This window comes from Chelonia mydas, chromosome 1, assembly GCF_015237465.2.
Source record: "Chelonia mydas isolate rCheMyd1 chromosome 1, rCheMyd1.pri.v2, whole genome shotgun sequence".
In the NCBI taxonomy this organism is placed as follows: Eukaryota; Metazoa; Chordata; order Testudines; family Cheloniidae; genus Chelonia; species Chelonia mydas.
In genome coordinates this window covers 7,237,252-7,250,080 of record NC_057849.1, presented here as the reverse complement: position 1 = coordinate 7,250,080, position 12,829 = coordinate 7,237,252, and the positions used below count along the sequence as shown (strand labels likewise).

Genomic DNA, 12,829 nt, shown 5'->3' with positions numbered 1-12,829 from the left:
TGGAATACATACTCACAGTGCATCGCTCACGCTGTCAACAATGGTGCCCCGAATGTGGACACAATCTGTTGACAGGGGGAGCAAATATAGACTCGCTTTGGCAACTTTGCTTTTGTCGATTTTTTTGTGTCGACATAAGTTTCATTGACAAAACTTGGTAGTGTAGACAAGCCCTTTGTAAATGCTGCTGACTGTCTTGTTCTCCATCCCCCAGTGAGCTGTCCTCCCTCACCAGCCCCTCTCCCATTGCTCCAGACCTTAAACACTGTCTGAACCTCTCTCTACAGAGTGGAGATCAGTAGCTCATGTCGTCTCAGATGTAAGAGTCCAGCAAGGAATAGGTGGCCCATGTCTTTCATCTCCCAGGTCAGCAGCACTGGAGCCAGCATTGACCTTTCACTTGACGAACACTCTGATTATCCTCCCACGAAGGTGTTTGCTTTTCACACTGTACACGATTGGGTTCATCAGGGGCGGGACAAGCAGGTAGATGTAGCCCAGGACAATCTGTAGTAAGGGAGAAGAGCCCTTCCCCAATCTGTGTGTCAAAGACAAGCCAATATCTGGTGTGTAGAAGAGCAGGACGGCACAGAGGTGGGAGACGCAGGTGTTCAGGGCCCTGAGGCACTCTGTGTGGGATGCAACACTCAGCACCGTTTTGAGGATCATCACATAAGAGAGGAAGATGAGCAGTGAATCCAACCCCACGATGGAGACCATAAGAAACAAGCCATAGATGTAGTTGACTGTGATATCCGAACAAGCCAGCTTCATGACATCCTGATGCAGGCAGTAGGAATGGGAGAGAACATTGACTCGACAGTATTGGAACCGTTTCAGGAGAAAGGGGAATGGGAATGATACGGCCACCCCTCTTAGCACGCATACCAGTCCCATCTTGGATATTCTCGGCAGGGTTAAGATGGAAGCATATCTCAGTGGGTTAGAGATTGCAACAAAGCGGTCAAACGCCATCAACAAGAGTATGGAGGATTCAATGATTGCAAATGAGTGGATGAAGAACAGCTGGGCAAAACAGGCATGGAGGCTGATCTCCCTAGAGTTAAACAAGTACATACTAAGTATTGTCGGTATGGTGGATATCGATAAGCCAAGGTCCGTGACGGCCAACATGGAAAGGAAAATGTACATGGGCTCATGGAGGCTTGGATCTGTTTTTATAATGAACAGAATGGTTGAATTTCCCAATATTGAAAAAACATAAATGAAGCAGAAGGGGATAGAGATCCAGAGATGAACGTCTTCCTGCCCAGGTATCCCGGTGAGAAGGAACATTGCAGAGTTGAGTTTGGTGTCATTGACAGCTGACATAATGTACAGGACAGGTCCCAGGAGTTTTGGACTTTCCTTCCTGAAAGGAAAAAGAACAGGTGACAAGGTGATATTTAATGAGACATCATTCTGCTCTCTGTGCAAGTCTAGAGACTCCCAGGAGCTCAAGGAAGATCAGCTAAAACATAGTCTTGGATTTACACCACTGATTAGAAGATAGGCACTGCCAGACTGGACCTGCAGTCCATCTAGCTCAGTATCCAGTGACCAGTTCTCGATGCTTCAGTGGAAGGTGGAAGAAGCCCTATAATAGGCAGCTATGAGACGACCTGCTCCCAGGAAAAGTTTCCCTCAACACCCACTAGTAAGACATATTTTGTGGTATAAATCAGGAAGGTTGTGTGCCCTTCCAAGACTTTTTAAAACAAACCTCAACACTGGAATTGTATATTCTGGTTACCCATATACACACCCAGTCACTCTTTGAAATGTTCTAAGCTCTTGGCCCCACTGATATCTTGTGGCTTTGAGTTCCGCAGCCTACTTGAACGCTGTTATTTTACAATTGTGACCTTCGCAGAGACACCCTTTCTGGCTCTTAACTTCTGAGTATGTCCCATTGTATCATGACATTTGTGTAAACACATGGAAAGTGCAGGTGAAAAAGGTCATTGTATTTATCTGCCCTGCATAGAAGCCATTCATAAACGTGTTTCATTGCCTCATTATCTATATATATATATATATATATATATATGTAAGCAGAGTCAGGATGAGCTCTACCCTGACATCTGGTGGCGAGTCATGGTGGGTTGTGGAAAAGAACTTCAGTGGCTGATCTCATTTGCATAGGCACACCCACCCTGCCTAGTGGTCACTTTGGCTGCTCTAAGAGCCCCAGTTTCTCTGTTATTGGGGCAGGAATAAACTGTTATTATCCTGATTATGTGAATCAAGGACAGTGGAGCTGTACTTGGCCTTTTGTTATGATGGAGGGACTAACCTTCAACTAAGCAGCACTCGCTAGGCAAGGGTCATGGGTTCCAAAACCCAGTGACTGGAGAGAGGATGGGGACAGGTGTTAATACTTGGTGGTATGGGTCCTCCTAGTGAGGGTATTACATGCTGATTGTGCCTCTTTTTCTCTCCACTGTGTACTATCAGAGCTAATTATGATTCTATTAGGAGTCTAGTCACAGGATGTTAAGCTGAATTCGTTTTGGACTAATGGTGTACGAGCACTGAGGTTCCCCTACTACAAGCTGAAATCACAAAAGAGCTAAACTTACTAAGAGCTGAAATCATGAGTGTTGCGTTAAGTAGTGGGGGAGCCTGAAAATATATCGCAAAGCAGTTTGCGGTACGGCTGGTTGGCAGAGCAGAGCAGCTGATGGAGCGGAGCAGTTTGTCGGATGCCTGGAGCAGCTCATGGGGGCAGCTGGCAGAGCGGAGTCCCATGGAGAGAAGGGGCAATCAGCTTTGGACCACGTAAGGTGCCCCTTAAACTTCTTCGTCCCCCCCTTCCCCCCGCATCTCCACCCAGGTTGGGAGGTAAAACTACAGATAAACTTTCGAACTCTGGGGCTGCCCTGACCAGGGACAGAGACTTTTGGGTTGTTGGACTTTTGGGACTTTGGGTGATTTTGGGTTGCTGGACTCAAGAACCAAAGGGAAAGGACATGCCCCAATTTGCTTGGGGTGTTTTTTTTGCTCCTGGGTTGTGTTACGAATCCTATTGGTGGTGTTTCCCCAACATAATGCCACATTATTTCCCTCTGTTATTAAAAGGCTTTTTGCTACACTCAGACTCTGTGCTTGCGAGAGGGGGTGGTATATATTTGTCCCAGGTCACTGGGTGGGGGCTCGAGCCGGTTTGCATTGTGTTATTGGAATGGAACCCCTAGATACTGAACCTGGCCCTTGTTGCTGCCAACTCTGATTGGCAGAAGGGTGACATTATATATAATTTTTTTACCTCCTGAGAGTCCAAATTATGCCACTGTCTCTTAAGGTACATGGGATAAATTCTTAGGACCAGGTTCTTAATTCAATAATAGAGACTTCAACTGCATCACTCCAGATTTAAATGTGTAAATTTGATCAGAACTGGGATCTATGAACTTTCCCTTACCAAATGCTCCCGGTGATACAATCTGAGCCCCAAGAATCCCTCCAAGAGAAGCTGAAGTGCTTTGCCTGAATAGCGTTGCCTGAATCCAGAGATGTGGATCATCCTACAGCCTTCTCTTCGTCCTCATAGGACCTGCATCCTCTCCCCATGCCAGGGATTGTAGTTATCTGGCAAGTTATAAGCTAACATGGACAGTTACTTCAGCTGGATGGGGGAGGGGTTGGCGTCACCCACGTCTGACGCCGTGCAAACACTAGGTTTCCCCTCATATCCAGTCGAGTGTCCAAGTTACTTCTGCCATGCTCATGTAAGAGGTGATATTTGTAAATTTCATACAACCTCTATAACACTCCTCTTTCCTGCACCTCAGCTCTCTACTGCTGAAACAGAGATTTGCAGAGGGATTGTGTTCATGACCCTGAATGTAAGTGTTAGAAACATCTTCTGGTCAGTTACCAGGAGACAGTGTCAGACAACTGTTCACTGAACAAAGAGTTCATAGCAGAAACCCATTACAACCAGTATGTGGAGTATTTCCGAAATATTTTCTAAAGCAAAAACCATTAAGCAGTAAAGTTTCCACTACTCTTTCCTGTAGAGATTCCAACAACTCTACTGCTGGCTTTCAATATACAGGCATGTCAAGAAAGTTTGATTTGTAATATTTGTATTACAATGAGAAGTTTTGGCATAACTTTTACACATCTGTACTTTAATATACACAATATTTCACGAGGAGGGTTGTGAAGCACTGGAATGGGTTACCTAGGGAGGTGGTGGAATCTCCTTCCTTAGAGGTTTTAAAGGTCAGGCTTGACAAAGCCCTGGCTGGGATGATTTAGTTGGGATTGGTCCTGCTTTGAGCAGGGACTGGACTAGATGACCTCCTGAGGTCTCTTCCAACCCTAATATTCTATGATTTCTCAGGATACAGTGGGACTTAAAATGGAGCGTCTGTCATCTGGATTTCTTCAGAATCTGAAAAGATTGCAGTGTCTCAACCCTCATTAAGTCGCTTGTCAGCAAACAAAAGTCTAGTAGCTCCCCTGTCCCTGGGTTCATAGCTGACTGGGTCTCTTCAGGTTCTGTTTTGTCAGTCTGCAGCCTGTACGCGGAGAATCTGCAGCTCTGAATTCCTGCATTCACAATTGAGCCAGAGAGTAAAATCTTTGAAAAGGACACTAGGAAACCAGAGAGAGGACAGAGATGCCGGGAGCCCTGTAACTCTGAGGGGTTTCTATAGGGCAGAGATTCTATAGCCCTCAGCCATTCAGGAAACAGACATACACCCTATCGGACCGGTTACCACAGAGCAACGCAGCTCTGAATTCCTGAGTTCACAATTGAGCCAGACAATAAAACCTTTCAAAATGCATTTGCTGAATAAAATTCCAGGAGCAAATAAACCTGAGGCGATTTGGGGACTAGTCACTGATAATCGGTGGGATCTCCTCTCGCTCAGCCACTGGCAGGATCGGGCCCAGAGCTCACGGCACCTAGACATAAGATCCACTGAGAAATCCTGATGCAGGGCATGAGAATTGTCATAGTCTGAGCTCACTTTGAATGTCAGATTTCTGTGTAGCTTGAACAGCCCACCGTGGAGCACGGTTCCCAAGCTGCCTAGCGCTGCCTGTCTTCCAAACCCCTCACTGAGTCACCCCGACAGCCCAGCTGTGTCCTCTGCCACTGCACAGAACATCTGCCAATGGAAACAGCTTCCAGCCTTTCCCCTCCACTTCACGTTTTAAAGACAGTGAAACCTGCCAACGTACCCAATTCCTGCTCGAAGGGAGCCGCTGACACCAGAGGTCTTCACCCTAAAGGACAAGGAGTCATCGGAGCGGTTGCATCAGCAGCAGGCAGTCTCTGTTCAGATAGGGAGGCAACTGTCTTTATGAAGCGTGCCGGCACAGTCCCTCGGGGGCCACTTGGCCATCAGGGAATGTCAGCTGCCTGGCTTTGTACGCACCAGCTTTAACTCCTGTCGTGACCAATGGCAAACTGCCGGAGGCCAATTCACAGGGGACGCCCGGTGATGCTGCCCAACTGGACGGCAGCTCCAGCCCTGCCACAGGCTGTATTCCTGGAATCCGGGCTTGTCATTACCAGTGGGGGATTTAGAGTTTGTGGGGCCCCATGCCTAGGTTTATTTTTGGGTTTCCCCCCCTTTGGGACCCAGCCAAGAAAAGAACATTCTCTCTTATCTGCCCCTCCCATTTTTCATTCTGTTTTTCTTCCTCCTCCTCCTCTTTTATAAGTAATAGGAAGTAAATGAAAATAAAGTGAGGTACCTTGATTGGTGCAGGGGGTTGCGGTGTGGGAGGGGGTGTGGGTGCAGGGTGCAGGCTCTGGCCTGGGGCAGGGGGTTGGGGTGTGGGAGGGGGTGTGGGTGCAGGGTGCAGGCTCTGGCCTGGGGAAGGGTGTTGGGGTATGGGAGGTTGTGTGGGGAGTCAGGTTCTGGGAGGAAGTTTGGGTGCAGTTTCTGGGCTGAGGCAGGGGGTTGGGGTGTGGGAAGGGGTGTGGGGGTTGGGCTCTGGGAGGACCTTTGGGTGCGGGGTACAGGTTCTGGGCTGAGGCAGGGGGTTGGGGTGTGGGAATGGGTGTGGGGGTTGGGCTCCGGGAGGTTGTTTGGGTGCGGGGTGCAGGCTTTGGCCTGGGGCAGAGGGTTGGGGTATGGGAGGGGCTGTGGGGAGTCAGGTTCTGGGAGGAAGTTTGGGTATGGGTTCTGGGCTGGGGCAGGGGGTTGGGGTGTGGGAAGGGGTGTGGGGGTTGGGCTCTGGGAGGACCTTTGGGTGCGGGGTACAGGTTCTGGGCTGAGGCAGGGGGTTGGGGTGTGGGAATGGGTGTGGAGGTCGGGCTCCGGGAGATCGTTTGGGTGTGGGGTGCAGGTTCTGGGCTGAGGCAGGGGGTTGGGGTGTGGGAAGGGGTGTGGGGGTTGGGCTCCGGGAGGTCGTTTGGGTGCGGGGTGCAGGCTTTGGCCTGGGGCAGAGGGTTGGGGTATGGGAGGGGCTGTGGGGAGTCAGGTTCTGGGAGGAAGTTTGGGTGATGGGTGTGGGTTCTGGGCTGGGCCAGGGCCTTGAGGTGTGGGAAGGGGTCAGGGGCGTGGCACTTACCTAGGGTGGCGCGGCTCCCAAAGTGATTGGTATTCACTCCCCTTTGACAGCAGCTTCTAGGCCGGGGGTGGGGCGTGGCGGTTGGCGGCAGGCGCCACCTCAGTAGCTCCCACTGGCAGATGTTCCAGGCCAATAGGAGCTGTGGAGTTTGCGCTCGGGGTGAGGGCAGCACAGAGTGACACCCCCTGCAGGGGCTAGAGGGACATGCCCGCCACTTCTGGGAGCGGGGTAGAGGGAGGGAGGCAGAGTGCGGAGGGAGCCGCCGTCGTCCTGTGTGATATTATTGACATAAACTGTGACTGTATAGATCATTGTTGCAACCACTGTTATATATTTGCAGCAAATATTGTACAAAAGTTGACATATGAGGTGTCTATGAAAAGGTTATGATTTGTTGGTTATGATTATGCTATCTGTATGTGTGTATCATTTTGTAGTTGAAGTTATGAATATTGGCTACGTACTTGTATCTCAATGTGTCGCATAAGTGAAGCATTTGGTGACCTTCTTGAGAAGGGACTCTGCAGATTAAGTGCCCAATCAAGAAACACTTAACTCTCAATGGACTTTGAGGGACTCCAAAGCACATCTGAGTTTTGCTGGGAACGTTCAAACTATCATGTAAACAATGGCATTGGCCTGCAAAGAACTGAGTCATGCATGGATATGTGACTCCAAACTCCATCTTGCTGCTGTGATTTCCACAGTAAGAACAGAGGAGTGTCCTTCCACATGGCAGAGAATATAAAAGGCCCTGGAAATTCCTCCATTTTGTCTTCAATCCTGCTTCTTGCCTCTGGAGGAACTGTGCTACAAACTGAAGCTCTGAACAAAGGACTGAATGACCCATCCCAGCTCTGGGTGGACTCCAGAGACTTGATTTGAACCTGCAGTTTATTCCATCACTGCTGCAAGCCTGAACCAAGAACTGTCTGTAATTGATTCCATTTAACCAATTTTAGCTCTTATCTATGATTTTTTTTCTTTTTATGAATAAACCTTTAGGTTTTAGATTCTAAAGGATTGGTAACAGCGTGATTTGTGGGTAAGGTCTGACTTGTATATTGACCTGGGTCTGGGGCTTGTTCCTTTGGGATCGGGGGAACCTTTTTTCTTTTACTGGGGCATTGGTTTTCATAACCATTCACCCCCATAACGAGTGGCACTGGTGATGATACTGGGAAACTGGAGTGTCTAAGGGAATTGCTTGTGTGACTTCTGGTTAGCCAGTGGGGTAAAACCAAAGTCCTCTCTGTTTGCTGGTTTGGCGTGCCTTAGATGTAAAGGACCCCCAGCTTTGGGCTGTGACTGCCCTGCTCGAAGCAATTTGTCCTGAATTGACACTCTCAGCTGAGTTCCGCCAGAGACAACATCGTTACTCCCCGGCCTGCTGTGCGACTGCTGGAACATCTCTGTGTGCCCCTGGAGGGGAGCGGGGGAGTGGGTGTGCGGGGCAGGGGGAGCACATAGAAATGCCTCCTGTGATGGGTTGGATCACAGAAACCCCCTGAGAGCTGCCACCTGATGTGCCAAGACGACGTCTGCTCCTGCTTTCCTGCCCTGGCAGCTGAGGATATCAGTGCCCTGCCTGGTTTGAGCCAAACCTGATAGCCAGCTGCAAACCCAGACCCAGGCCTGAACCATGTCCCCTAACAGCTGGACGCCTAACTGAAAGCAGCTTACAGAAGTGTTCCTGCCTTTAACACTCAGATGCCAACCATTTATGATTTTACAGGGTAAACTCATAAATTGTTCGCAAAAAGAAAAGGAGGACTTGTGGCACCTTAGAGACTAACCAATTTATTTGAGCATGAGCTTTCGTGAGCTACAGCTCACTTCATCGGATGCATACTGTGGAAATCGCAGAAGACATTATGTACACAGACACCATGAAACAATACCTCCTCCCACCCCACTCTCCTGCTGGTAATAGCTTATCTAAAGTGATCATCAAGTTGGGCCATTTCCAGCACAAATCCAGGTTTTCTCACCCTCCGCCCTCCCACAAACAAACTCACTCTCTTGCTGGTAATAGCCCATCCAAAGTGACCACTGTCTTCACAATGCGTATCACTTCAATCTCTCTGGTCACGCAATCAGAGACATGAAGGTCGCCATCTTACAACAAAAAAACTTCAAATCCAGACGCCAGCGAGAAACTGCTGAATTGGAATTCATTTGCAAATTGGATACTATTAATTTAGGCTTAAATAGAGACTGGGAGTGGCTAAGTCATTATGCAAGGTAGCCTATTTCCCCTTGTTTTTTCCTTCCCCACCCCCAGACGTTCTGGTTAAACTTGGATTTATGCTGGAAGTGGCCCACTTTGATTGTCATGCACAGTGTGGGGAGAGTGGTCAGTTTGGATGAGCTATTGCCAGCAGGAGAGTGAGTTTGTGTGTGTGTGTGGGGGGGTGGTGGTGGTGAGAAAACCTGTATTTGTGCTGGAAATGGCCCACCTTCATTATCATGCACATTGTAGGGGGAGTGGTCACTTCGGATGAGCTATTACCAGCAGGAGAGTGAGTTTGTGTGAGTATGGGGGTGGGGGAGTGAGAAAACCTGGATTTGTGCTGGAAATGGCCCACTTTGATTTTCATGCAGGTTGTAAGGAGAATGGTCACTTTGGATAGGCTATTACCAGCAGGAGAGTGAGTTTGTGTGTGTGGTTTTTGGAGGGGGGTGAGGGGGTGAGAGAACCTGGATTTGTGCAGGAAATGGCCCACCTTGATTATCATACGCATTGTGAAGACAGTGGTCACTTTGGATGGGCTATTACCAGCAAGAGAGTGAGTTTGTTTGTGGGAGGGCAGAGGGTGAGAAAACCTGGATTTGTGCTGGAAATGGCCCAACTTGATGATCACTTTAGATAAGCTATTACCAGCAGGAGAGTGGGGTGGGAGGAGGTATTGTTTCATGGTGTCTGTGTACATAATGTCTTCTGCGATTTCCACAGTATGCATCCGATGAAGTGAGCTGTAGCTCACGAAAGCTCATGCTCAAATAAATTGGTTAGTCTCTAAGGTGCCACAAGTCCTCCTTTTCTTTTTGCGAATACAGACTAACACGGCTGTTACTCTGAAACCTGTCATAAATTGTTCTCCCTCTATAACACTGATAGAGAGATATGCACATCTGTTTGCTCCCCGCCCCCCAGGTATTAATACATACTCTGGTTTAATTAATAAATAAAAAGTGATTTTATTAAATATAGAAAGTAGGATTTAAGTGGTTCCAAGTAGTAACAGACAGAACAAAGTGAATTACCAAGCAAAACAAAATAAAAGAGGCAAGTCTACGTCGAATCAAACAGAATACAGACAAAAACCTCAGCAGTTCCCGTAAGCTCTCTTTTACAGACCAGCCTCCTTCTAGTCTGGGTCCAGCAAGCACTCACACCCCCTGTAGTTACTGTCCTTTGTTCCAGTTTCATTCAGATATCCTTGGGGGTGGAGACGCTATGTCCTTAGCCAGCTGAAAACAAAATGGAGGAGTCTCCCACGGGCTTAACTCGACTTTCTCTTGTGGGTGGAGACCCCCTCCTCTTGCCTATGCAGAGTCCAGCTCCAAGATGGAGTTCTGGAGTCACCTGGGCCAGTCACATGTCCATGCATGACTCTCAGTTTTTACAGGCAGTAGCCATTGCCCACATGGCATCTTGAATATCTCCAGGAAGACTTCTTATGTGGACTGGAGCCTTCCAAGCTGCATTGTTCCTTAAGTGCTTCTTGATTGGGCACTTAACTTTGCGAATTCCTTTCTCCAGGGACTGACCAAATGCTCTACTAAAGTTATTTAGAAATCAAGCCAGTACATGGCCAATATTGATAACTTCGAATACAGAAATGAGACATGCATACAAATAGGATTAATAGATTCAGTAGATCATAACCTTTACATAGATATATTACACGGCATATGTAGCATAGAATATATTCAAGTTATGTCATAGATATTTATAAGCATATTTCCATAAAGCCTTATGGGGGGCACCGTCACACCTCCCACCCCACTCCAGGGGTGCACAGAGACGCGCTAGCAGTCAGCTGCTACTGGGCGTGGCATAGGACCACCAGCCATAGCATGCAAGCAGGCTGCCTGCCTGAGCCCTGCTACGCCGCCAGCCAGGACTTGGGGACACGTTGTTAGATGAGATTTCTCCTGCATTTTGTGAACCCCTCCTGTTGTTGGGGGACCCATGTCACCACACTGTTTGTTCCTTGTTTAATCCACTGCTGGTCATCACTCTTCATTTGGTTCTGATTAGTCACATGGCTACCTCGGGGTGGCCAAGTGGCACTGATGATGCTGTCAGAGATGTGATGGTGCTGAAATAAACTGAAATAGAATAATAATATGGGACCTGGTTTCTCCCCGGCAGCCCCCTTTCCTGAATTACAAACCCAGGGTGCAGGCCATGGAAGGGAGATTCCACAAGGCTCTGTTCAGGGAAATTTCCCTCGGATTGTTCTGTGGAGGGCTTTCCTTCCCTTCTCCCTGAGGAATGAAAAGGGGGACCCAGCCTCCAGGGATCCCCAAAGTTAGGCACAGATCTCAGTGATCCACTGGTAGACAGACCCACCCACCCCAGTTTCTGGGCCTCCACAACTGCTCTAGGACCGTCTCCAGCTCCCTGCTAGCACAGGTTCATCAGAGATGTGCTACCAGGCCTGTCACAGCAGCCACTGCCTGCAGGATCTGCTGAAGGGGCATGGTAGAGGGTGGAGGGGGCTGCACAGAGATGGGAGGGCTGGGGAGAGTAGCTGAGGGGCACAATACCCCAGCCATAGACTGGTCAGGAGGTTCTGACATTTCCATACCCAGAGTGCAGCTATAGACTCCGTCAGTGCAACCGTCATTGATGTTATAAGGACCAGGCAGACGAAAAACTTCCAATTTCTCTTGGGGTTCCAGGCAGCTGCAGCTGGGCAGCATCATGGCAGCTGAGCTTTCAGAGAAAAATGATCTGTTTCCTATGACAACTCCTCCTGAATAAATGGGTGAAAGGGGAACATTTCAGTTTGAATCTCAGTTATTTACGGTGTCTGTTTTCCAGCCCAGCATCAGCCTCTGTCCCTTGTGCTATAGGACACAGCCCTGGGTGGCAGCACTCCCACATTGGGCAGTCCTTTAGGGTGACCATATTTCCTAAGGAGAAAACAGGAGACACCCAGCTGCTCGCCAGAGGCCACCCCCGTCCCCTCCTGTGCAAGGCTGTCTCCTGTGGCTGGAACCCTGTCTTCTCACCTGTGGCTGGAACCCTGCCTCCAGCTCTGCCTACCCCATGCGGGGAGCTGGCATCTCCATTCGTCTCCAACGAGCATTCCTCTGCTTCCCACCGTTTTGACAGGAATGGACGTTTCTCCTGTTAGCGCTTACGAAGTCAGCAAGAGCATATGGGACAAAAGCCTCTTTTGGAAAAAAATGTCAGGTCAGCTGTGACAGGACTTAACTAAGGGACTGTACAAGCCAAAACTAAGGGACTGTACAAGCCAAAACACAACAAGTGGGCACCCTACCACACACTTACTTAGCTTCTGTACCAAAAGACTGGAGGGTAGCTAATTTTGATGGCAATTCTTAAAAAGGGCTTCAGGGGTGATCTAAGCAATTACAGGCTGGTAAGACTAATTTCAGAAGTGGGCAAACTGGTTGCAACTGTAGTAAAGAACAAAATTGTCCGACATTTAGATGAATATAATTTGGGTGGGAAGAGTAAACATGGTTTTTGTAAAGGGAAAACATGCCTCACCAATTTACTAGAATGATCATAGACTCATAGAATATTAGGGTTGGAAGAGATTCAGGAGGTTGTCTTGTCCACTCCCCTGCTCAAAGCAGGATCAACACCAACTAAATCATGCCAGCCAGGGCTTTGTCAAGCCAGGCCTTAAAAACCTCCAAGATGGAGATTCCACCACCTGCCTAGGTAACCCATGCCAGTGCTTCACCTCCCTCCGAGTGAAATAGTGCTTCCTAATATTCAATGTAGACCTCCCCCACTGCAACTTGAGACCATTGCTTCTTGTTCTGTCAGCTGCCACCACTGAGAACAACTGATCTCCATCCTCTTTGGAACCTCCCTTCAGGTATTCGAAGGCTGCTATCATATCCCCCCTCACTCTTCTCTTCTGCAGACTAAATAACCCCAGTTCCCTCAGCCTCTCCTCATAAGTCATGTGCCCCAGCCCCCTAATCATTTTCATTGCCCTCCTCTGGACACTCTTCAATTTGTCCACTTCCCTTCTGTAGTGGGGGGACTAAAACTGGAGGCAATACTGCAGGTGTG

The 12,829-nt window shown here is 48.6% G+C and overlaps 1 protein-coding gene across 1 annotated transcript; it reads right to left on the bottom strand.

The window, feature by feature from the left end:
* Positions 1–396: 396 nt before the first annotated feature.
* Positions 397–1,362, bottom strand: LOC119565181 (olfactory receptor 51G2-like). The gene has a single exon (XM_037889635.2). The coding sequence runs from the start codon at positions 1,330–1,332 to the stop codon at positions 397–399; it is 936 nt and encodes a 311-aa protein (XP_037745563.1). The 5' UTR covers positions 1,333–1,362.
* Between the last annotated feature and the right edge of the window lie 11,467 nt (positions 1,363–12,829).

Coding starts and splice junctions, on each gene's coding strand:
- LOC119565181 (XM_037889635.2), bottom strand. CDS start 1,332: ATGTCAGCTGTCAATGACACCAAACTCAACTCTGCAATGTTCCTTCTC.